Raw genomic sequence first — 26625 nt, 5'->3', positions numbered from 1 at the left:
GTTTTCCCCTCAATACCCTGTAAGAACAAGATAAAGAAAAGTTTGCTTTCACTGTGCCCACATTTGCCCATGAACAACCAACCAAAAGATACCAGTGGATGGTCTTGTGACAAGGAATGTAAAACAGCCCCATCTTGTGTGAATATTTTGTACAACAGCCATTAGAAATAATTCATAAACAGTTTACTAATGTATAATTTATCATTATATGGATGATATCTTATTGGCTGATTCTGACAAGATACCTTAAAAATAGGTTTGTTGAAGTAAAGAAAAATTTGCCTTGTTAGGGGATTACAAATTGCTCTTGAGCCGGGCGTGGTGGCGCATGCCTTTAATCCCAGCACTCGGGAGGCAGAGGCAGGCGGATTGCTGTGAGTTCAAGGCCAGCCTGGTCTACAAAGCGAGTCCAGGACAGCCAAGGCTACACAGAGAAACCCTGTCTCAAAAAAAAACAAAAAAGCAAAAAAAATTGTTCTTGAAGCCAGTGCAATGGCACACGCCTATAATCACAGCACTCAAGGAGGCAGAGGCAGGCAGATCACTGTGAGTTCTAGGCCAGCCTGGTCTACAGAATGAGTCTGGGACAGCCAAGGCTACAGAGGTTTCAAGAAACACTGCCTTGGGCTGGAGAGATGGCTCAAAGGTTAAGAGCACTGTCTGCTCTTCCAAAGGTCCTGAGTTCAATTCCCAGCAACCACATAGTGGCTCACAGCCATCTACAATGAGATCTGGTGCCCTCTTCTGGCACACATGTGGGCAGAATACTGTATTTAAAAAAAAAGAAAAAAAGAAAAAGAAACACTGGTGCTATCTCCAGAAAAATGGGAATAGGGCTTCCTCAAGACCCAGCTATTCCACTCCTTGGAATATACCCAGAAGATGCTCCAGCACACAACAAGAAAATTTGCTCAACCATGTTCATAGCAGCCTTATTCATAATAGCCAGAACATGGAAACAGCCTAAGTGTCCATCAGTAGAAGAATGGATAAAGAAACTGTGGTACATATACACCATGGAATACTATTCAGCTATTAAAAACAAGGAATTCCCAAAATTTGTGGATAAATGGATTGAGCTAGAAATGATCATAATGAGTGAGTTAACCCAGAAGCAGAAAGACTCAAATGGTATATACTCACTTATATCTGCATACTAGCCCAAGGGGCATGTCCCACAAAAGCCTTCACTTACCAGGAAACTGGGACAGAGGGGAGGACATCCTATTGGGACTCTAGATGAGAGAAGCATGGGAGAATAGCAAAGTAGAAGGATCCAGAGGGTCCTAGAAACCTACAAGTAGAACATTATGATAGGCAGATTTGGGCCCAGGGGTCCCACTCAAACTAAGGCACCAGCCAAGGACAATACAGGCGGTAAACTTTAAACCCCTACCCAGATCTAGCCAATGGGCAGAACATTCTCCACAGTTGAGTGGAGAGTGGGATATGACTTTCTCACGTACTCTGGTGCCTCACATTTGACCATGTCCCCTGGAGGGGGAGACCTGGTGGCACTCAGAGGAAGGACAGCAGGTTACCAAGAAGAGACTTGATACCCTATGAGCATATACAGGGGGAGGTAATCCCCCTCAGGAACAGTCATAGGGGAGGGGAATAATGGGAAAATAGGAGGGAGGGAAGAATGGGAGGATACAAGGGATGGGATAACCATTGAGATGTAACAAGAATAAATTAATTTTAAAAAATTTTTTTAATTAAAAAATAAAAAAGAAAAAGAAACACTGCCTCGAAAAACAAAACAACAACAAATTGCTCCTGAAAAAATACAGAGGAGATTCTACCAACTATGTAGAAGATAAGCTAGCTTACAGAAAATCCACCCACAGAAAGCACAGATCAGAAGGGATCAGTTATAAACGTTTAATGGTCTTCAAAAATTGCTGGGAAATACTAACTGTTTACGGCCTACAATTGGATTAATTACTCAAGAGTTAAGTGATTTATTTTCAAACTTTACAAAGTGATTCAGACTTAAATAGTTCAAGAAAATTCTCAGCTGAAGCTGAGAGAGAACTGGCCCTGGTAGAAAAGAGATTGCAGGATGCACGTGTGGCTCGCTTGGACCCCAAGCTTGACGGTATTTTAGTTATTTCGCCTTCTACTCATCTTCCCATAGGAATCCTTATGCAGATAGTACCTTAGATAATAATCATCTTAGATATCTTAAGATAATATCTTAGAATGGATATTTTAACACATAGAGTTTTTAAAAAATCAAAAACCTATAATGAAAATGTTTCTAAAATGACTGTGAAAGGAAGAATAAGACCTTGACAATTAGAAGGAACAGACTCAGCAGAGATTGTAATACCTTATGCTAATCCTGAGATCTCTTAGCAGAATCCTTTTGGTATTTGGTTCGGATTGCCTCCAGGAGTCCTCACTTTCCCCCCATGTGAAGATAATGGAGCTCTACAAAGAAGTGCTGGAGTCGTGACCTGATATAAGGAACCAGTGTTGAAAGCCTCACCATTTTAGCAGATGCGTCGTGGTTTTGTTTGTTTGCTTGTTTTCTGAGACAGGGTTTCTCTGTGTAGCCTCGGCTGTCCTGGACTCACTTTGTAGACCAGGTTGGTCTCTAACTCACAGCGATCCGATCTGCCTGCCTCCGCCTGTGCTGGGATTAAAGGCGTGCCCCACCATGCCCAGCTGATGTATCATGATTTTATCATGTTTAATAATGAGTATATAACAAAAGTCCTAGCAAATGGATCTCTACTTAGTAAACCATCACCAAAATCTGCTCCTCAATGCTAATCGTGGCTGTTTGTAGGTACAGCTGTGAGTGTCACAACCACCAGCATCTTTATCTGATCTCTTAGATATAAGACCTAGTTAGGGGCTGGAGAGATGACTCAGAGGTTAAGAGTGCTGACTGCTCTTCCAAAGGTCATGAGTTCAATTCCCAGCAACCACATGATGGCTCACAATCATCTATAATGCGATCTAGTGCCCTCTTCTGGCCTGCAGGTGTTACATGCAGGCAGAACACTATATACATAATAAGTCTATTTTTTTAATCTTAAAAAACGAAAAAAGACCTAGTTAGTCAGCACTGTGAGATAATATAAATGTTATGGTTCCTGTATTTATTCTAATGAATCTCAAATCACAATCTTTCATAGGCTTGCCCTTCATCTGCAGCACTTGCTTGCTATGAATATATCTTCCTTATAAACTGATAGACTGAGGTGTGTTTCTTGTAATCCACCAACAGCAAAAACAACCTGCCTGGAAATTTTATAATTTACATTAAAGCTGATCTTTTCACATATCAATCACAATCATGTGTTCTTTCTAGATTAAAAGAATGGAAGGGGAAGAAAGAAAGAAAAAAAAGAATTAAATTATTTTTTTGTTCCACCAGAGGGCACCATGACAATTTTCACTTTCAAAAGAAACTAACAGGCCAGCTACAATTCCAAAATTGGAATATTAAGAGAAATGGACACAAGTAAAGCAGCAATACCTTGACCAAGACATTGATTCAGCTATGACCTTAAACTCCCCATACAGTAATTTATATGGCTAAGGATACGTTTATCTTTTAGAGACATAATTTTGACCAAAAAAATGTAATAACCTCTGGGAGACAGAGACAGGCGGATCATTGTGAGTTGGAGGCCAGCCTGGTCTACAAAGCGAGCCCAGGATAGCCAGGGCTACACAGAGAAACACTTTCTTGAAAAAAAAAAAAAGGGAACATGCATGACTAATGGATAATAATTGTACACTGTTATTATCCCGGGCCTTAATCTAAACAAATCTTTCCTTCCTTTTTGAGAAAGCATGTTAGTAATTCTACAAAAATTCTTAAATAATGACAGTTTATTAGAAATCATAACTTCCAAAAGGATGATGAGATAACAGGGTGTCCCATAGGAGCCCTATCCATAGCTGGTGGTGCAGAAGTGACATGGCACTCAAAAAAAAAGGGGGGAAAAAAGAAAGAAAGAAAATAGTGACACCCATTTAAACTAGAATTCCAGATGAACAATGGATAATTTAGTGAAAGCATGCCTGGTGCAATATTTGGGATATACTAAAGAAATTCATTGTTCATCTGAAATTCAGACTTGAGTCCCCTGGATTCTCTGACCAACTCTAATAAAATCCTCCCACTCTCTTTTCCTTTCTCACCACCTCTCACCTCCCACTGCCCAAATAACATGCTCACTTGTTCTTTTCATACAAGACTTTTAGCTTTGGGTTGTTTTGTTTCTGTTTAGTTTTGAATTACTCTGTTCCTTTTTTTTTTTTTTTTAAGATTTATTTATTATTATGTATACAGTGTTGTCTGCTTGTACACCCGCAGGGCAGAAGAGGGCATCAGGTTACATTGCAGATGGTTGTGAGCCACCATGTGGTTGCTGGGAATTGAACTCAGGAAGACCTTTGGAAGAGCAGGCAGTGCTCTTAACCACTGAGCCATCTCTCCAGCCCTACTCTGTTCCTTTTTAGCATCAGGTTAGTTTACAACTTCTTCAGTTACAACTTCTGGGGGCATGGTGGCACATGCATTTAATACCAGAGGCAAAGGCAGGTGGATTGTTGTGGGTTTGAGGCCAGCCTGGTCTACAAAGTGAGTCCAGGACAGCCAAGGCTACACAGAGAGACCCTGTCTCAAAGAAAAACAAACAACTTCTGGGCTCATTTTTACATCAGCGTTAGTTACATTTCATGCATGGGTTGCCTTTTAAAAAATGTGTGTGGTGCCTTGCCTACATGTACGTCCATGCACCATGGGCCTGGTGCCCACAAAGGCCAGAAGAGGGTATAAGATCCCCTGGAGAAGGAGTTATAGACAGTTGCGAGACGCCATGGGGTTCTGAGACTTGAACCCTGACCCTCTGAAATGGCAGCCACTGCCATTCCCTGCTGACCCTTCTCTCTAGCCTGATGAATGGTCTTTTTAATCACATCATTCTGTGTGATAGGCTACCTAGAGCCCATGTTTTATAATTAAGGATGCTGGGCTCAGAAAGGATAAGTGAGTTGACCAAGGTCATCCAAGTACCAAAGCCAGGAATGAGTGCACATGAGAATGACACTAACCTGGTGTCTGTTACCCAGTCCACTGTGTCAGTCGCATGAAAATGTGACTTTAGTGGTTAATGCACATTGAGTTTTCTTTTCTAAAAAATGGCAACAGCACAGAGTTCATAAGTGAAAAGTGCAAATTGCCACCTGACTTGAGACTGTTTTCCCTCACTTTTATTTATTTATTTGGGTTTTTTTGTTTTGTTTTGTGTTGTTGTTGTTGTTGTTTTGAGCCAAGGTGACTTTGTGTAACCTTGGCTGTCCTGGACTCACTTTGTAGATCAGGCTGGCCTCAAACTCACAGAGATCCACCTGCCTCTGCCTCCTGAGTGCTGGGATTAAAGGCGTGTGCTGCCATACCAGGCTCCCTCAACTCATTCTAAGCTACTGTTTCTCTTTCCTGTACTGGAGTGATTCTGTAAGTGCTCTCTGAATGTTATATGTTGTGATCTATATGATATGACACCGTATGATCAAAGTGGCCTAAATTGGGGCTGGAGATATGACTCAGTGGTTAAAAGCACTGGCCCCTCTTCCAGAGGACCCAGATTCAATTCCCAGCAACCACATGGCTGCTTACACATGTCTGTAATTCCACTTCCATGGGGTCTAACACTCTCACACAGACGTACATGTGGGGAAAACACCAATACAAATAGATAGGGTTTTTTGTTTTTTTGAGACAGGGTTTCTGTGGAATAGCTCTGGGTGTCCTAGAATTCTCTTTGTAAACTAGGCTGGCCTCAAACTCACGGAGACCCACCTTTTCCTGCCTCCCCTAAGTGCTGGGATTAAAGGCATGCACTACCAAGCCCGGCTCCTGATGCCAACCTTTAAGGAGGCAGTGTGTCACTGGGTGTGATGGCCCACACCTTTAATGCCAGCACTCGGGAGGCAGAGGCAGGTGGATCTCTGAGTTTGAGGCCAGCCTGGTCTGCAAAGTGAGTCCAGGACAGCTAAGGCTGCAGAGAGAAACCCTGTCTCCAAAAACCAAAAAACAAAGAGGCAGTGTGTGAGCTGGCAAAGTGGCTGAGTAAAGGCAACTGCCACCAAATCTAGACACCGAACCTCCACACATGTGCCGAGCACGCTCATGCCCACTACATACACTCTCACACACATAAAGGTTTTGTTTGTTTGGTTGGTTGGTTTTCTGATACAGGGTTTCTCTGTGTAGCCTTGACTATCCTGGATTCCTTTGTAGACCAGATTGGCCCAGAACTCACAGAGATCCACCTGCCTTTGCCTCCTGAGTGCTGAGATTAAAGGCGTGCACCACCATACCTGGCCTTACTTTGTTTTTTTGTTTTTTTTGTTTTTTTTTTTTAATGCAGTTTGCTAAAACTCAGTTCAGGTTAGGGCAAGTAGTTCCATAGCTCCTAACAACAAAACATGTCTTGACAGAGACTACAATGGCTCCCTGAAGATGAAAACCTGCTCAGAAAAAAAGGCAACCTTGGCAAAGGACTAAACCCTAACATCAGAGCTGGAATAAGCAGCACCAGCCCCTGCTGCCCCCTAGTAACACCGGCAGCTCGCTCTTTCACACAGCATCCTATTTCTTTAAAAAAAAAGATTTATTAGGGCAATATATCAACATATAAATCGCTAAACCAATGGCCAGGGCATCCTTTCAAAAGTGAGTCCTGTGTGTAAGCAGCCTCTTCACAGTTCCTTACCACCAGCAGCTCCTCCTGGAGACCAGAGTAGGAATCTTCCACAACCCACTCAGCACTCAACTAGGCTTGTCACAGATTTCCCAACTGCATCTCTCTTCTGACAGGAGAAACACTGCCTTGAAAAGTTTTCACATGGCAGCCTCACATCGGCAGGCAGCTTCCTGTCCAGATAGCAGTTAGGGGACAAACCAATCCCACCTCTGCCGAGAGAATCCCTGGAGAGGCCCGGCACTCAAGACAAATCCCCCACACCACCCTGGAGGAGGAGGAGGAGAACTGGGCCAGAATGTAGGAGACTCTAAAAGAAATTGAACCGAAACTCTCCATCGGTCACGTCCTGAGTGGCCTTGGTGCCTCCTGCTCCACGAGGCCTGCAGACCCTCCCACTCTTCTTTCTGGCCGCCTCGCTCACAGGCTGGACCTGGGCTGACCGGGTAGCTGTAGGAAGGGGGAGCGCAGAGTTTAACAGCTGAGTAACAGTTCACAATAACCACCCTGCCTGCACAATTTTCCTAATTAACTTTCCAAAACTACAAAGTGGACACTGTCGTTTCCCGATGAGACCCACAGAGATACAGTAACTTGTCAAAAAACGTTAAGGTTGTTAAGATCTAAACAACAAATCCAGGATTTGAATCCAGGTTATTTAGTTCCAGGGACTGAAAAACTCCAACAGGTAACTGGCTTTGTGGCCAGTGAAGTGAGCCAAGGCCAAGACAGATGAGTTAGTTTTTCCCCACCCCAAAAGCAGAGTGAGGTGCAGACCTGAGTCCTCCCTCTTCCAGGACCCCTGCCCCTGAGAGACACATACTTTCTCCCTACTTACGCTTTTCCCCTGAGCCCATCACCTCCCTCACCAACCCTGCTGAGCTGAGCTGAGCTTCTCCCTACCGGCTTGAAGTAGTGGGACTGACTCAATTGCTACCCGGTTCCTCACCAGCCTTTAGAGCCCGCAGGCTCTCCCGCCACTCCGCCTCCATCTGAGCCCTGTAGTCCCCGAACAAGGAACGCATCAGCTGTCTCTTCCGGGGCAGGGGAGTTTTTTCACTGCGCAAGGTTCGGATTGCCCCAACAGCCTGCTCTTCTGCAAATAAAAATACAGCGCTGGTGACATCAAACACGCTTTATTTTTTTTATTTTTCAAGACAGGGTTTCTCTGTGTGGCCTTGGCTGTCCTGGATTCACTTTGTAGACCAGGCTGGCCTCGAACTCACAGCGATCCGCCTGCCTCTGCCTCCCGAGTGCTGGGATTAAAGGCGTGCGCCACCACGCCCGGCTCACACTCTCTTTCATACTACTACAAAAGCAACAATTCCGGTCGAGCGGCGGTGGCGCACACCTTGGATCCCAGGGCTCAGTAGGCAGAGGCACGTGGATCTCTGGGAGTTCCAGGCCAGCCTCTTCTACAGAGTTAAGCTGCAGGACAGCCAGGGGCCACCCAGTGAAACCCGGTCTCAAAAAAACAACCAAACATAAAGCAACGATCCCATCCCCTGCAACCCCATCAGGCCGCAGCACTGTCACCGGTTACGTGTCCCTGACTGTAAGGAAGGGCCTCTCACTCTGCTTCGGGGTGGGTTTCTGCGTCTTGAGACCCAGCTCTAGCTGTTCCACACACCATGCCAGCTCCCGCGCCAGCTGCTCTGCCTGTGAGGGAAAGGACGCGGCGGCGGTAAGCACCAGGATCCCGCAGACCCCACGCCCATGCCTTCAGCGCCTTTATCCCGCACACCTAGACCGCACACTCAGGCTGGTTAGCATCCAGAAAGCTCACAAGCAATCCCACACTTGCCTGGGCCTCGGCACTGGGGGGCGCTTCGTCTGGGGCCGGTTTCTCGGAGGACTTGTCGCCTCCACTTGTTCCAGGGACCCTCATCGGGGTTTTCTTCTTCTTTTGCTTCATCGACGGTGTGTTGCCTACGGGATGGGCTCTGGTGGCGGAGTCACACGCAGGTTGCACTGAACTGAGAAGGGGAGGATCCGAGGCACCGGAAGCTGGGCGGGAGAGCCGGGGTCTGCGCGCAGCGCGCTCAGTTCTCCGGCTTGGGGCTGCAGGTGCCTCCCGAGCAGGATGCCTTAGCTCCTGAAAAACGTGGGTCAGGACGAAATATACGTGCCGCTCCCCCACATCCCGGGCCTTGCCTCAAACACGCCTTCTCCCACAGCTCACCTCCATGCGCCGAAGCGGCCAGCGGAAGTCATAAATATCCCAGTGAACTCACTCCTCTGGAAACAGGTCTACGACACAGAGTTCCGCAGAAAGCGCCGCGGACCCATCGGGATGGAAAGCACTCGGGCGGCCAGAACGCTCCAAGCTGTGCTTCTAACTCTGGGAGGGTCGGACAGAGAGCACAGGGACCAACATAGAGGCCTAGGAGAACCCAGCAGAGTGCACCGCCCAGAAAAAAAGACAGAAGGATCCCTAATGTGAATGGACCCCGAACCCCCCCCCCGGGCGGGGCAGAACACCAAGAGGTGGAGCAGAGTACACGGGTGGGGCGGGGCCCGGCAGGGCGGAGGGTTGGGAGCCCTGGGCTGCTATGCGGATTGCCCGCCATAAGGCAGCGAGTTTGGGATGTACAGCGTGATTGGCTCCATGAAAGCCAACTCAGGACTTTGGCAGGAACCTCCAGAGCGGAGGTTAGCTGAGCTCTATCTGAGTTTCAGGCCTTCCTGGAGGTAAAGACAAAGTTCTAAGCGCGGCTGTCTCCACAGGCTTTGGCGGTGGAGTTGAGTAGCCAAGTAAACATAAAAGCTGTCCCTCAAAGTATAGTTCGGAGCGACACGGACAGCTTTAATGGAGGGTAGTCAGCCAAGTCAGCCCTTTCTGAGAACTTGAGACATCTGACAAGCAAGTGGGCGAATTCAGGACTAAGTGGGCTGTTGTCTCAGAGAGCATGGAGGAGGTGGGGTATCTTTGCAAGACCTTGTAGACTACTTACTATACAATTTGCTTTCCCTCTGAGAGCAATGGAAAGTCCTTGTAAGTCACGGGTTTTGTATGTCAAATGTGTATGGTATGTATGTTAAGTGGGCTGAGGTGGAGAAGATTGTAGGGGTTCCAGAAGCAGAAAGATACACCCACAGCATCAGTTGCATGGGAAGGATGGAGAACTTGCTCAGCAGGAGAGGAAACATGTGCTAATATGAAGATTTGTCACCAAATAGTCACATCAACTCGGCTTGTATTAACCAAAAACTAAAACACACAAGTGCCAAAAGAAGATGGACACAGAAACTGGATCTACTAGTTAGAAATAGAAATGGCTCCTTGGGCGGCTGGAGAGAAGATGGCTCTGCTGTTCTAGAAGACCTGTGTTCAATTCCCAGCACCCGCATGGCAGCTGACAACTGTTTGTAACTTCAGTTCCAGGGGATCCATCGCACCAGGCATGCATGGGGTGCGCGTGTCTGTGTATGCAGGCAAAATACCCATACACATAAAAATAAAATAAATATTTTCAAATGGCTCTTTGATGCATAGAACATGAATGACTCTCAAAGTAAAAGAAGATGGGCAGAAAGGAGCCCAGGCTTTATGGTCCCAACAGAGAACATATAGAATACCTACTTGCAGACAAGCACAGGAAGGAGTAGCAGAGAGGAAGAACATGAGAGAACATATGGGAATTACACATGTGTTTGGCATCCGTATCATAGTAACTGTGGTGGTTAAAACGAGAGGTTCCCCCATAGGCTCAGGCACTTGAACACTGGTCCGCAGTTGGTGACACTGTTTGGGTAGGGTCTGAAAAGGTGTCAGTCTTGCTGGATGAAATTCATCACTCTGGGTGGGCTTAGAGAGTTCATAGCCTTGCCCCACTTCTGGGTTGCTTCCTGCTTCCTGTTTGCGGTAGAAGATGTGATCTCTCAGCTTCCTGCTCCTTGTACTGTGCCTGCTTCTTGCTGCCATGCCTCCCAGCCATAATGGACAATTAACCCTTTCGATCTGTAAGCTCAAATAAACTCTTCCGTAAGTTGCTTTTGGTCATGGTGTTTTTTCCATAGCAACAGGAAAGTGATTCTTATAGAAGCTAACTGCCAGAGACTGATTGTTGCTGTAAAGAACCTGACAGTCTTGGGGTTTTTGACTGGAAAAGTAGTTGAATGTTTATTCAGAACCGTTCTAATAGAAGCCTGGAAGATAGTAGTGCTAAGAACAGTGTGGGCTTTGGAGGACCAGCTCTCGTATTTTCTTCTCTCTCTCTCTCTCTCTCTCTCTCTCTCTCTCTCTCTCTCTCTCTCTCTCTCTCTTTTCTGTTTGGTTTTTCCAGACAGGGTTTCTCTGCTTATCCTTGGCTGTCCTGGATTCACTTTGTAGACCAGGCTGGCCTCAAACTCACAGCAATCCGCCTGCCTCTGTCTCCCCGAGTGCTGGGATTAAAGGCGTGCACCACCATGCCCGTCGGCTCTAGTGTTTTCAAAAGGGAATAAACTTAGCAACCAGGTGTTAATCGCACCAGGAGAGAATAAGACCACTGCCACAATTTTTGAGCCGAATTAGAAGCAAGCTTTAATAAATATTCTCCAGGACTATGGATACAAGCTAGGTCCAATCCTGGGATTCCCAAAGTATGGCCTGAATTACATTATACAGGGGTCTATAAAGACAAAACCTTCAAGGCTATGTACTTCCTATCTTTGTCCAATCAAGGGCAAGCATACACTCTGACATACTTCCTCCTATGTACCTCTTACCTATGTCTTGTGCAGTTGGTGCAACCATGCTTGTTGACAGAAGTGAAAACACAGGGCTGCTTTCCTTACATGAACAGCACCCTACCCCCAACCCTCCAGCCCCATCATTCCAGGAAGTTATCTGTCCTTGGGCAAGTGGGACTTACAGGTTAGAGGCACTTTTGTTTCTATAGCTCTTTTTTTTTTGTTTTTTTGTTTTTGTTTTTGTTTTTCGAGACAGGGTTTCTCTGTGTAGCCTTGGCCATCCTGGACTCACTTTGTAGACCAGGCTGGCCTCGAACTCACAGCGATCTGCCTGCCTCTGCCTCCCGAGTGCTGGGATTAAAGGCATGCGCCACCACGCCTGGCCTTTCTATAGCTCTTTTAAGCACAGTAATTTAAACTTAGAACATAACTCTAGCCATCACACAGGCTAGATGTCATTGTGGAGACGTGACAGCCAGCCTTACCTGATAGCACTATGTTATTGCCTGCCTGGAAATGAAATGAACTACTCTACCCCAGTCATTAGAGTGCTCAGACCGGAGCAATAACTTACACAGGTGGCCTGTGATAACTAAAGAAACTTACTATGGAGCCAGGCATCCCCTAAGCAACGTTGACTTTTGTTCTGGAGTTCCGGGGAGATCCTGGTGGCCTACCGATGAGATGAGAATAGGGTGGGGGCTGTGAGGCATGAGCAGCAGCCTTTACCTCGGTACAGCCTGCTCCTCGCTGTGGGAAAGGATGAACTGGCCATTTTATTAATATATAGTGGGAAGGAAAAGACAGCTGAGGGAGAGAGAACAATTTTCCTGCCCAGCGGTGGGTTCCATGGGTAGATGTAACACACAACTCTCTGATGTCTTCCCTAAGTCCCCACCTTAACTCCCCCATTCCCCACAGTGTGGCATTTGGCTCTAAGGCTGCCTTCCCATCTGTTACAGTAAGAATAAATTCAATTAATCTAAATTCAGATTTAGCCTAAGCCTTTCGTTTCTCCTAGTGGAGTCGAACACCACAACATAATATATTTGGCAAAATACGGCCAGGCATGGTGGTGCACTCCTTTGATTAGCCTTGGCTGTCCTGGACTTGCTTTGTAAACCAGGCTGGCCTCAAACTCACAGAGATCCACCTGCCTCTACCTCCCAAGTGCTGGGATTAAAGGCGTGCACCACCATTGCCCAGCTGTTGGCATACTTTTAAAAACTATTTTAATTTTGGGTTCCTTGAATCTCTTTCTCCCTACTCCTTCCCAATCCCAACACCCCAACACCAGATAGGAGAGAAAGGTTAGTGGGGGAGGGGGTGTAGTTTTCCTCAGCTACTTCCTGCTGTTTAGAGTCCTTGGCTTCCTTGGGGCAAGTCCAGTCCTCATTTCAGGCTGTCTCTGACTTCTGGTGGCACAGCATCAACAGCAGCCAGGAGCAGCAGGGGGGAAGCTACTCCCAAGTCTCTTGCTAGGTCTAGCTTTCATCCCCACTGACAGCAACCACACCCCCTGCCCTGCTCCCCCCCCCCAACCCCACCCCCGCCCAGAAGGTAGTTCACAGCTGACAAATATCACGTGCCCTCTCAGAAGGTGGTTATCAGCTGTGGATAAACTGGAGCAGCCCCCATATCCCACACCTGGGATTAAAACAAAAACATGTTTACATATAACCCAGAACTTCCACAACAATTGTGTGACGCTGTGAAAGTGAAGCCTGGGTCACTGTGGAGACCCCAACATGTAGGAGAGACCAGAGCCATGAGATATCTGCCATAAAGAGCATAAAGAGTTGCACACAGCAGTGGACCTTTCTGAAGTAAGTAGGCTGCACGCTGAAAATCGAGGGGGACTTAGTAATTGTATTAGTCAAGGCTCGATAGAGAAATAATACTGATTTAATGAATCTCCTAATATAAAGGTGGGATTTATTAGAATGGTTTAAAGGTTATGGCCGGATTAATCCAGCAAAGGCTGTCTCCCAATGGCAAATTGAAGAATCCAGCTGCAAGGACCATGAGACTGGATGGCTCACCTGGTCTTCAGTATACATCAGAATCCCGAATCTTCCATGTCCTTAATACGGGCCAGAAGGTGTGGCCCAAATTGAGGTGGCTCTTCCCACCTCAAATGATTCAGTCAAGAAAAATCCAGGTAAAAGTGTACACAGGGGGCTGGAGAGATGGCTCAGCGGTTAAGAGCAGTTAGAGTCTGCTCTTCCAAAGGTCCTGAGTTCAATTCCCAGCAACCACATGGTGGCTCACAACCATCCATGATGAGATCTGGTGCCCTCTTCTGGCGTGCAAGTATTCACGGAGGCAAACACTGTATATGTAATAAATAAATAAATCTTAAAAAAAAGAAAGAAAAGAAAAGAAAGATACCAGACACAGAGCTACAGGATTGGTGTTTGCCCTACTGGGTTCTGATCTTGCTTTGATTCAGTATTTCTTCACTCTGCTGCCATTTCTTCCTTTTGAAATGGTAATGTATATACTGTGCCCTTGCATATGCATTTGATTTTTACTTTACAGTTAAGAGATTATCTTGAAGTTCAAAAGAGACTTTGGATTTTAGACTTTTTAAACAGTGTTGAGACTGAAAGAGACGACGGGACTTTTAGAGTTAGATGAAACGCTTTTTATATTATGATAAGGCCATAAGCCTATGGGGGCTGTATTAGTCATAGCGGGGGTTGAAAGGGTGGAAGAAAGGGTGGAGCGGGTTCTCAGACTGTGAAGCTGCCTGCAGACTGTGCAGAGAGCTCCAGAGTTACTGCTTTCCTGGCACCGCCCATGCTGGGGGTAGATTGTCCATGGTGCAGAGGGTTTGAGCCATCCCTGCTTCTTGTGAGTAACCCCTCTGTCAAACTCCTGTTAGTAACCCCAATAAAAACTCATTGGGTTCACCGAGAGGTGGTGGTGCATGCCTTTAGTCCCAGCACACAGGAGGCAGAAGCAGGTGGATCTCTGTGAGTTCGAGGCCAGCCTGGTCTGCAGAGTGAGTTCCAGGACAGCCACAGCTGTTACACAGAGGAAACCCTGTCTCAAAAACACCCAAAAAAAAAAAAAAAAAAAAAAAAAAAAACCATACACAGGTAGAGGCCAGAGGAAAATTTCAGGGCTCAGTTATCTCTGCCATGTGGATCCCAGGGTTCAAAGATTCCTCTGACTTGGTGGTAGGTACCTTCACCCACTGAACTATGTCACCTCACCCACCTTGTTTTCCGAGGCAGGGTTTCCCACTGGGATATAGAGTAACCAAGTAGGCTGGGGTGACCTGCCAGCAAGCCTCAGGTGCTCTAGTCTCTACCCCCCAGAACTGGGGCTACAAACAGGTCACTAAACCCCACCTTTTGCATGTCAGAATTGAGCATTGTCATGGATATGTGTTCCACAAAGCTAGAGTGAGTATTCACTTTCTGATGACTTCCAGGAAGTTCTCCAGCCTTGCCCTGGGATGCTGCCCTTTAGCAGAGGGAGCACTCAAGGTCAGGCTTCGAAGAAAGGCTCACAGGTCTTGCCAGATTAAGATATTTTGTGAGTCCAGGACAGTCAAGGCTACACAGAGAAACCCTGTCTCACACACACACACACACACACACACACACACACACACACACACAAAGATATTTTGTGACTGGAAGCTAATCCGTGTGTGGGGTGCTTGCCTGAGGACAGTGGGTGGCTCCTGAGCAGCTGCCGGCGCCACACCGCACCCTCCTTTTCCTGCCTCAGCTCTGCGCATTCTCTAGAGAACTGTGCGACCTTGTTGGACATAAGCTCTTGCTGTGGTCAAACTTCTACAAGGACAGAGCGGCCCTGGGGTGAACATACGGCCTTGCTTTAGGAAGCCGACATAGGAGAATAGGAGAATCTCAAAAGAGCCAGACTTTAAGGAAAGGCTCCAGAAACAGCTCACAGAACTGTCTGTCCAGCTGGGAATCGCCCAACTTCTTTGTGTATGCCTGCTTTGCTTTGATGTGGTGCCCAGTACAGCTGTGGCCAGCCCCAGTGTTTGCTGTCCACTGGAGAAGGAGTGTGCAAGGCGTGGGCCCTGTGCTTGAAAGACAGCAGAGAACGCTCAGGGATTATCCATGGAGGTCTGAGTAATTCAAGGTGTCCGCTATAACTGACGTGATTGTAATTTTTATAATTTTCACAGAAAAAAATAGTAACACCATTCAGAGCTCCTCATTAGGTTATTGTTTGTTGTTTATTTAAAAGATTTTTTAAATTTTATGCGCATTGCTTTTGCCTACATGTATATCTGTGTGAGGGTGTCAGACCCCCTGGAACTGGATTTACAGACAGTTGTGAGTTGCCATGTGGTTGCTGGGAACTGAACCTGGATCCCTCTAGAAGAGCAGCCAGTGCTCCTAACCGCTGAGCCATCTCTCTCCAGCTCTGTTTGGTTTTTTTGGGTTTTGGTTTTGGTTTGGTTTGGTTTTTTGAGACAGAATTTCTCTTTGTAGTCGTGGCTATCCTGGACTCCCTTTGTAGTCTAGGCTGGCCTCGAATTCACAGAGATCCACCTGCCTCTGCCTCCCAAGTGCTAGGATCAAAGGTGTGCGCCACTGCCCCTGGCTCCTGTTTGTTTGTTTGTTTGTTTGTTTGTTTGTTTGAAATCATGTTCTTCTGTAGACTGAGTCTGAGCAACAGGGCAGTGCACTGTTAGTCAGCAAGTGGCTGTTTATGACATACTTTAATCTCTAAACTTTGCTAACATTGGTACAGTTTTCTCGGTGTTTTTCTATATAGAAAGTAGAAGTGTTTTTCCCCGTTCCAGGATGCAGTCTTCCATCATATACACGTAGTTGCTTTGCCCTCCCCTCTGTGTCAGCTAAGGCTTTCTTTCATAATATTGGCATGTTCTGCAGCACACTTCCAGTTACTCTGTAGAATGTGCTTCACCCTGGTTTGTCCTGTGTGCCACCCAAGAGACGTTTCTCAGACTCAGTGGAAAGCACCTTTACCTGCTGAGCCACCTGCTATGTTTGCTCTTTATCATTTGGTTAAGATAATGATTTCTGATCTGAGCGGTGGTAGCATAGGCCTTTAATCCCAGTCCTCAGGAGGCAGAGGCAGGCGAATCACTGTAAATTCGAGGCCAGTCTAGTCTATAAAGCAAGTCCAGAACAGTCAAGGCTACACGGAGAAACCCTGTCTCGAAAAAACAAGACAAAACAAAAAGATAATGATTTCTAAGCTGGGCATGGTGGCTCATGCCCATGTCCTCAGTGCTCAAAAGGCTGAGGCAAGCAGTTTATAGTGAGTTCAAAGCCAGTCTTGGCTAGACAGTGGGACTCTGTGCTAGTTAGGGTTTCTGTTTCGATGACGAAACACCACAACTAAAAGCAAGTTGGGGAGGGAAGAGTTTATTCGGCTCACACTTCCACATTGTAGTCCATCCCTGAAGGAAATCAGGGCAGAAACTCAAACAGGCCAGGAACCTGGAGGCAGGAGCTGATGCAGAGGCCATGAGGAGTGCTGCTTACTGGCTTGCTCTCCATGGTTTACTCAGCCTGCTTTCTTAAAGAACCCTGGACCAGCGGGGTGGTGGTGGCGCACTCCTTTAATCCCAGCACACGGGAGGCAGAGGCAGGCGGATCGCTGTGAGTGAGTTTGAGGTCAGCCTGGTCTACAAAGTGAGTCCAGGACAGCCAAGGCCACACGAAGGAACCGTGTCTCAAGAAGAAGAAGAAGAAGGAGGAGGAGGAGGAGGAGGAGGAGGAGGAGGAGAAGAAGAAGAAGAACAACAACAACAACAAAACAATCCTGGACCACCAACCGAGAGGTGGCACTACCCACCATGGTCCTGGCCCACCCACATCACTCACTAGTTAAATGTTTTTTTTTTTTTCTTTTTTGACACAAGGTTTTTCCGTGTAGCCTTGGCTGTCCTGGCTGCTCCCCCTGCGCCCCCCCGCCCCCTTCTTGGTTTTTCGAGACAAGGTTTCTCTGTGTAACCTTTGTAGACCAGGCTGGCCTCGAACTCACAGAGATCCACCTGCCTCTGCCTCCTCTGCCACCAGCTCCCAGCTAAAACCACAGTTCTTTAAAAAACTAAAGAACACATCTACTAACCAGTTAAAGAGAATAAATCCTTCCTTAAGTTGCTTTTATTAGACACCCTGTCACAAGAAGATGAGTAACTAATACAGTTAGAGAAATAAAAATCAAAGCCATTATGGAGGGGTGGGATCTGGTACAATTGAGTGGGAGACCGTGTACTTACTATCCAAGAGCCCTGAGTTTAATTTTCAGCAGAGAGTTTGTGTGTGTGCACATGGAGGCTAGGGGCCAATCTGAGGCGCAGTCCTTGGTGCTTTGTTGTTTTGTCTTTTGAAAAGGCTTCTCAGCCGGGCGTGGTGGCGCACGCCTTTAATCCCAGCACTTGGGAGGCAGAGGCAGGCGGATCGCTGTGAGTTCGAGGCCAGCCTGGTCTACAAAGTGAGTTCAGGATGGCCAAGGCTACACAGAGAAACCCTGTCTCGAAAAACAAAACAAAACAAACAAACAAACAAAAACCAACAAAAAAAAAAAAAAAAAAAAAAAAAAAAAAAAAAAGAAAAGGCTTCTCACCGCAACCTGAAGCTTGCCAATTAAGCTCGGCTGGCTGACCAAGGAGCCCTAGGTTTGCCTTGTTCTTCCTCCCCTGTGCTGGGATTACAAACAAGCACTATTACACCAGCCGTTTTTAACGGGACTACTCGTGATTAAATTCATCCTCGGGCGTGTGCAGCAAACAGACTGTTGTAACCTTCTAGCCCTAGAATAACTCATTTTAAAAAAGACAAATACGAGCAGCACTTGGAATAGTCCTACACTGCTAGGCTAGAGGATGTATTGATGAAGAAACATAATAGAAAAGACTGGCAGTTCCCTAAGAAGTTAAAACACATCCTATACCATAAAGCCCAGCAGCCCGATAGGTTCCGGGACCAGTACTCCTGGCTGCCTGACCACCGTGGAAATCGCTAGAAGGCAAGCAGAGCTCGGCGGAAGTGACCGAAGCCCCTCTGGAGCAGAGAGGCCGCAGGGAGGGGGCGAGGCAGGGAGGCGCCCGGGTTTGTAGGGGTTGCGGGCGCCGGCTTCCGCTACTGCCTCGAAGAGCAGGCGCGGTCCCGGTCCTAATGCGGTCTCTCTAGGCACAACAGAAGCCAGAGCTCTCAGTGGCCCCGGGGCGCAGGCCAGAATTCTTTACCAAGAAAAGCCAGAGGCAGGCGGACAATCAGACCCTCGGGGCGTCGTGGTCCAGAACTAGGGGGGGGGGGGGGCCGGGGGCGGGGTCCCCTGGGATTGACGACTGCGCAGACGGGGCGGGACGGCCCCTTTGTCTTAGGGAGCTGAGGCAGCGCCGCAGGGCGAAAGGTTGCGGCAGATGGTGAGTGGCGTTCTGTTGGCTGCGCGGGACCCTCTCCCTCATCCGCACCCAAGCTCCGCGTCCTCACGTCCGCCAGCCAGCCCTTCCCCAGATGGATGGCTGTGCTGACCCAGGCCGCACCCTCCGCCCCGGTCCCTCTCGGACCCTCCGTACCCCTCCCCAGGACCCATCGCGGAGGCTTCCGCTAGCCTGGGTCGGGGGTTTGGATGGGTCTGATGCGCATAAGGTTTCTTATTGATTAGTTCATTTGGTTTGGCTTGGGATGTGGAGGAGGTTTTGTTTGGTGAAATGCCCGCGTTCCAGACTGTCCTGGAAGTCCTGGGTTCGCATGATCCCCACCCCCACCCCCAACCCGGACTACAGTCAGGGCCACCATACAGGCTTTTAAGCCACATGCACGGTCTTAAGCGTCCTCAGCAGCTAAGGATATTTCTTGTCAAAGTCAAGGTCTCTGCTCTGCTCCACATAACCTACCTATTTGGATTTCTTTTGTTTTTCTGCAGGTGTTCTCTTCTTGCTACCTTGCAAAAAAGCCTTTTTAAAAGGGTGACAAGAATTTCTTTAACGTGGCATTTTTCTTGTTTAATTTTTATTTTATGGTTACTTATGTGCTTTGCCTGCGTGTGTATCTGTATATCATGTGCATGCCTGGTGCCAACGCAGGCCAGAAGAGGGCATCGGGTCCCCTGGAACTGGCTGTGAGCTGCAGTATGGGTGCTGGGAATCCAGTGTGGGTCCTCTGGAAAAATAACACGTGCTCTTAACTGCTTACCCATCTCTCCAGCCTCCGCACTTAAAACTTAATATACAGTAATAGTGCCGGGAACGGAAAGATGGCTCAGTTAAACACCTGAGTCCGGATCACCAGATCTCACTTTAAAAAGCTGATGTGGCTCTTATCCCCAGCTCTGGGGAGACAAACAGACCACTGGAGCGCACTAGCTTACTTGACGAGTTCCAGGCCAGTAAGAGACCCTGTCGCCCCCACTAAGAAGTAAAACAGTATGGGCACGCTTGTATTCTCTAAGGACATTGGATGTAATGCCCACTGAACCATCTCCACAACCCATAATCATTCTTTGAAGTGTCACTCTTCCCGGGACCCTGTGAGTGAATGCACAGTGACACTGGGAGCCGTTTCCTGTGCATCTTTCTAGAATAACTGGAAGCAAGTACTATTGCTGGCCCATGTGCACACTCTTTTGTTGTTAACATAAAAGGAAAGCTCCACTGGGCTCTACCACCTACCTACTTAGAGAGATGCTTTAAAGCGTGTGGACATCAGTTGTGCCACTTTGTACCCTGGGAATTTCCTTGTAGGGGACACAGAGAAGTGGAATGGGGTTAATAGGTTAGGGCTAGTAACCCACCTCACACCATCTAGGTGGGCGGTCCCCGGGCCATTCTTGCCGTAAAGATGCTTCACTGTCCATTCTCAGTTGATCTTGGTGAGGCCAAAATCTCTGGGTTTGACTTTTAGCTGTTTGTGTTCCTGTTCAGATTAACCAGCTTGTATTATTTTTGTGTATATCAAAAACACACTTCCCTTTGTGTTTTTCTTACTCCATTGAAAGTGTCTTCTTTGATTGTTTTATTTATTTTCATTTTTATTTATTTTGTTTGTTTGCTTTTCGAGACAGGGTTTCCTTGTGTAGCCTTGGCTGTCCTAGACTTGCTTTGTAGACCAGGCTGGCCTCGAACTCACAGCGATCCACCTGCCTCTGCCTCCAGATTTTTTTTGTTTTGTTTTTCGAGACAGGATTTCTCTGTTTAGCCTTGGCTATCCTGGACTCGCATTGTAGATCAGGCTGGCCTCGAATTCACAGCCATCCGCCTGCCTCTGCCTCCTGAGTGCTGGGATTAAAGGCGCACACCACCACTGCCCGGCCAGATTTTTTTTTTTTTTTTTAAAAAGAAGGGTGAGCAATGAGACCACTTCTTCCCAGAGTTTTCCTTTTCGCATACTCAAGTTAATGCCTCAGAACAGTGTTTTTTCAAAAATCCCTCTGTCCACTACTCTCATACAGATTTATTATTATTATTATTATTTTTTTGGTTTTTCGAGACAGGGTTTCTCTGTGTAGCCTTGGCCATCATGGACTCGCTTTGTAGACCAGGCTGGCCTCGAACTCACAGCGATCCGCCTGCCTCTGCCTCCCGAGTGCTGGGATTAAAGGCGTGCGCCACCACGCCCGGCTCAGATTTATTTTTTAATTGAAAAGATTTTGTTGTTGGTTTTGTTTCCTGGGCAAATATTTTCCATTAAAGTATGTTGGCTCTTTGCTATGTTTTAAAGGGCTTCCTTATTTCTAGATTATTTTGTAATTAATCTGATTTTGTCTGGTACTTGTAAAATGTTGTGTCTATATGAAATTTATTTAGGTAAGGGGTGAAATTAAAATCCAGCTTTACATTTTTCCCTAAATCATAACCACTGCTAACACTGTCCACTGTCTGTTGGGTAATTTCTCTTAATATTTACCTGAAAATGCACCTGTGTCATACACTACATTCTTCCGATGCTTAGGCCTATCTGGGGAGGGTTATTGTTGTTAAATTTATTTATTTTGATCTGCTTTAATCCCAGCATTTGGAAGGCAGAGGCAGATGGATCTTTATGAGTTCGAGGCCAGCCTGGTCTACACGGCAAGTCCAGGACAGCCAAGGCTACATAGAGAAACTCTGTCTCGGGGGGGGGGGGGTATATAGTGTATAGGTGTTTTGCCTGCATGCATGTCTATGTACCACATGTGTACAATATTTGAGGAGTCCAGAAGAGGGTATCAGATCCCCCAGAACTGGATCAAGCCTCCGTACAGGTGCTAGGAATTCAACCCAGGTCCCCTGGAAGAGCACCTATCTCCTGCTCCTATTTTGGGATTGGGGTTGTTTTAATGTGCAGAAGAGTTTTTTTTTGTTTGTTTGTTTGCTTCCTTAGTTTGTTGAGACAGAGTTTCTCTGTGTAGCCCAGGCTGTTCTGAAGGTCGCTCTGTAGACCTGTCTGGCCTTGAACTCACAGAGCTCTGAATACTTCTGCCTCCCAAGTGCTTGGATTAAAGGTGTGCGCCACCACTGCCCAGCATGCATAATGTTTCTTCGTGGTTGGTTAATTTGATTTGGCTTGAGATGTGGATAAGGTTTTGCTTGGTGAACTAACCCAGCCTTTAGAGCAAAGATAAGTTTGTCTCCTGTACTGTAAAGTGCAAAGGAGCGTGACCAGAAGAGAACTGCTGCAACATACTGGTGGGCTGTGGGCAGCTGGACTGGTCAGTGATGGTCACGGGCGCTTAGGATGAGTCCCTCTGTTTGCAGTCTCTCACTATGCAAATGAGGGCAATTCTGGTGTGAGGTCTCCGGTAATTTCCTTTGGCTTTTGTTCCAATCGGTTGGCAGCACTGAGCTTGGCTTGTAGGTTTGAAGATGCTTTCTGGTCCAGGCATGTATTGGAAATCCTTTCCCTTTCTGGTCTCTCGCTCATACCAACCCTCCACGCCCCACCCCCCCCCCCCACTCCCCCCACACACAGTATTTGGTTGGTTGGTTGGTTTCATTTGAGACACGATTCCTGTGTAGCCTCAGCTGGCCTGGAACTCTTAGGATCCTCCTGCCTCAGCCTCCTCTGTGCTGGAATTACTCGTTTCCACCTCCAACTACAGCTTGATGTGATTTCTTTGACCTTTTTTACATTTTTAAAAAAATCTTTTGTCTTTGTCCCACTTTGTAGTAGTTTGTTGGGGGTTGTGTATAGATTTAACTTTTAATTGTAACCATAATATTTAAGCATGTTGTTAATCGTGTTTTTGTTTTGTTTTTTTTTTCCCTAGCAATTTGAACCTCTCCTGCACACTGGACTGTGCTCTGTTTCTGTTTCTGAGCTGTTTATTCTTCCCCTACCTCCCTTCCCCCCCGTGTTTGGTTGTTGGTTTGGTTTGTTGCAGAATCTTGCCATGTAGTTTAGTGTATAGTGAGGGCACTCTGGCCAACGTAGCAACGTATAGCAAACGTAGCTCTGGCAGGCTTTGCCCTTCTCCCCCATTCCCTCTGCCTTGCTAAAAACATCAGATTGCATTTCTCAAGCTAGTCACCAAGGTCTGTTCCCTTATCTGGCCTCTTCCTCCCCCTGAGGCTGACTACCTAGGTCCAGCTGTGAAAGTATCGAAGTCCAGCAATCAAAAGCCCCCTTTGGTTCACCTAATTAACATGCCCAGTTAAAATTAAACACTTCATCCTAAAACGGGGGCTTCCCATTTTACCTGTAGAAACTGCCATTTGACTGTGGGCCTAGTCTGTCTCCTCTCTATCCAGAGGCAGTCCTTTGCCCCCCCCCCCCAGGACAATACCCTCCCCCTTCTCCCTGGTCCTCTATCTCCTATGTTGGTCCCTTATCCCTGCCCTCTGTCCCTCTGGGGCAAATAAATCATCTTTGTACTTAGAACTGGGTCTTGGGAGTCCTGAACCAATACTGTTCTCTTATGATCCTGGCTTAGAACTCGCTATGTAGTCTCATGTTAGCAGTCCGTCTGTCTCAACTTGCCAAGGGCTAGGATTGCAGGTGTATGCCGATACAACTGTCTATCTCTTAGCTGCCCATTCCTGCCGGGCCCATGGGACTCTTAGTAACTTGGTTGGCCCTGTGGCTGGTGCAGCTCCTTTTCTCAGCTGGCTCCTTTCTTTCTTTCTTTCTTTCTTTTTTTCTTCCTTCTCCTGTATATATATATATACACTGTTCTGCCTGCATGTACACCTGCAGGCCAGAAGAGGGCATCAGATCACATTATAGATGGTTGTCAGCCACCCTGTGGTTGCTGGGAATTGAACTCAGGACCTTTGGAAGAGCAGTCAGTGCTCTTAACCCGAGTCATCTCTCCAGCCCCTGGCTCCTTTCTTAGTAGCTCTGAGATAGTCTCTGTATTTGTTGAGTCTTCCAAATGAAGGTGGAGCACTGGCTGCTCTTCCAGAGGACCCAGGTTCAATTCCCAGCACTCACATGGCAGCTCACAACTGTCTGTAACTCCTGTTCCAGGGGACCTGACACTTTCACACAGACATACATGCAGGCAAAACACTAATGTGCATAAAATAAAAATCTTTTTAAAAAGTATTTAGTTAGGAGACCCTGTACCCCTATAATCTTCCGTAAAAGTGTTTGGTGGGCCAGGGGGAGGTGGCACACGCCTTTGATCCCTGGCATTCAGGAGGCAGAGGCAGATGGATCTCTGAGTTGGAGGCTAACCTGGTCTGCAGATGGAGTTCCAGGGCAGCCAGGACTACACAGAGAAGCCCTGTCTTGAAAAACAAAATGTTGGTTGATGCTGTGAATAAAGTATACAAATTAGTATTACTTTGATTTGTGGTGTCTGTTTTTTCATTTCTTAGACCTCTAAGTGTCACTAGTGTGTAGGAAAGCTATTAATTAGATGATAGATAGATAGATCATGTATGATCATTTACATAGGGAAAATTGCAAGTATTGTGGTTTTTTACTCACAGGTAGATTTTTATACATTAAAAGGTGGCAGCGGGGCTGGAGAGATGGCTCAGAGGTTAAGAGCACCACCTGCTCTTCCAAAGGTCTTGAGTTCAATTCTCAGCAACTACATTGTGGTTTATAGCCACCTGTAATGTGATCTGATGCCCTCTTCTGGCCTGCAGGTGTACATGCAGGCAGAGCCCTATATACATAATAATAAATAAATAAATCTTTAAAAAAAAAAAAAAAAAGGTGGCAGCAAGCTGGGCGTGGTGGTGCACACCTTTAATCCAGCACTCAGGAGGCAGAGGCAGGCAGATCACTGTGAGTTCAAGATCAGCCTGGCCTACAAGGCAACTCCAGGACAGCCAAGTTAACACAGACTCTGTCTTGAAAAACTAACTAACTAATTAAATAAATAAATAAGGTGACAGCACTAGGAAGGTTGAGAGCCACTGCTCTAGAAAAAAACACACAAGTGTGTCACATCAAAATCTTGAGGAATTCTGAAGACAAATGATTTAGTTTCTGAAGATTTAGCTTCCAAAATAAAAAAGGTAGTAACAAACCTAAATTCTCTGAAGGGCACAGAAGTTGCAACAGCCAACAGCCAGCAGTTTCCAGGCCTGCCCTACGAGCCTGGAGACCTGTCAGAAGGCCTGAATGCGGTTTCTCCGCATTTTCATCATTAGATCCCCACCCAGGTGTAGTCAAGGACTACAGGCTGAAGGACTGTCACCATCACTGTCACCGTCAGGTCCAGGGAGCCAGAGCTGCTTGTTCAGCAAAGGTCAGTTTCTGCTGTAGGTGAGGCTGGAACTATCCCCCGAGAGAGTGAAGAGGCTAGTGATGGAGGAAAGGGCCTCACTGAGGGAGAGCAGAGCCCAGCAGATGGGCAGCAGTATGACTGACATTGGATTTTGCCATGCAGAGATCAAAGGAATCCCTACCAAGGGTTGCTCCAGAGCCATTGGAGGTGACATCGTGTAAACCAGTGCTCTCCTAAAAAGCAGAAGGGGTAAAGACCACGTGGGGGGCAACTGGGCAAGGGAACCTAAAGGACAAGAAAGGCCATTACTGCCAGAGGACTGGGGAAAGGGGCAGTGGGTCTGGAGGTAGCAGGAGTCAGATACAGGGCCAGAAAGCCGGAGGCTGGGCACTTTATATTACATCTGAATACAAATATTACAGTAAGGGTGAGTTCCCACTGAACTGAATTCTACAGTCTGTCACCTTTTTTGTTTTGTTTTGAGACAGGGTTTCTCTGTCCTTGGCTGTCCTGGAACTCATTCAGTAGATACAGAACTCACAGAAATCCACCTGCCTCTGCCTGCTGAGTGCTGGGATTAAAGGTGTGTGCCGCCACCACCACCACCTGGCTCTATCATCTTTTATTATTGATTGATTGATTGGTTGGTTGGTTGATTTCAGGGCGGGGCCACACATTGCATATAGAAGACAATTTGTGAGAGTTGGTTCTGTTCTTCCACCATGTGGGTCCCAGGATTGAACTCAATTGTCCAGCTTGGTAGAAAGCCCATTGAACTATTTTGCTGGCCTTAATTATGTGTGGGTTTTTGTTTTTGGGGTGTGTGTGTGTGTGTGTGTGTGTGTGTGTGTGTGTGTGTGTGTGTGCATGCCATAGCAAGAGTGTGGAGGGCAGAGAACAAGTAGTGGGAGCCGGTTCTCTCCTTCTGCCATGTAGATCCTAGAAATCAAACTCAGGTCATCAGACTTAGCAACAGGAGTGACTACCCACTGAGCCATCTTGCCAGCCTGCCTGTCATCTTTCAAGTCCCCACATCCACCTGTGTCTGACCCCATATGTCCTTTGAGAACCAACCGGGTGGTGTTGGTTTTGCTGTCTGGCTCCACTGGCCCTTCCTCATTCTTCTGAATTCTTTTTAGCATCCGTTGCTTCTGGGAATTCGAAAGGAATGTTATTCAGATTCTAGGTGCATTCAAATTAAACTTGCATTGTATTTCTACCCATAAAAAGGCAAACACACATTTGGAGGAATGGCCTTTGGAGGGGAATGGCGGGAGAAGTTGCAGTCAACCTCTCCCTCCTTGTCAGCCTGCTCTGTTCCTCAGAGACAGCTGTTAGTTTTGTCTTCCTGAAATGCAAATATACATGTCTGACCTTTTATTTAAAAAATAAAGTAACTGACTTCCTGTCCTCTCACCGGGCAGGTCATGATGGTCACCTCTTTCCTCCTCCTCCTCCTCTTCGTCCTCCTCCTCTTCTTTTTCCTCCTCCTCCTGCTCCTCTTCCTCCTCCTCCTGCTCCTCTTCCTCCTCTTCCTCCTCCTCCTCCTCCTCTTCTTCTTCTTCTTCTTCTTGAGACAAGTCTCACT

At 46.9% G+C, this 26625-nt stretch overlaps 1 protein-coding gene across 1 annotated transcript; it reads right to left on the bottom strand.

Annotated features, from left to right (window-relative positions):
• Positions 1 to 6632: 6632 nt before the first annotated feature.
• On the bottom strand, positions 6633 to 18968 carry C17H8orf33 (chromosome 17 C8orf33 homolog). The gene is made up of 6 exons (XM_051159352.1): positions 18847 to 18968; positions 18324 to 18558; positions 8532 to 8880; positions 8306 to 8386; positions 7681 to 7827; positions 6633 to 7181 (listed from the first exon to the last, which is right to left on the bottom strand). The coding sequence occupies exons 1-6, from the start codon at positions 18966 to 18968 to the stop codon at positions 7042 to 7044; spliced, it is 1074 nt and encodes a 357-aa protein (XP_051015309.1). The 3' UTR covers positions 6633 to 7041.
• Between the last annotated feature and the right edge of the window lie 7657 nt (positions 18969 to 26625).

Source organism: Acomys russatus, chromosome 17, assembly GCF_903995435.1.
Source record: "Acomys russatus chromosome 17, mAcoRus1.1, whole genome shotgun sequence".
NCBI lineage: Eukaryota > Metazoa > Chordata > Mammalia > Rodentia > Muridae > Acomys > Acomys russatus.
This window is presented reverse-complemented; position numbering and strand designations above follow the sequence as displayed.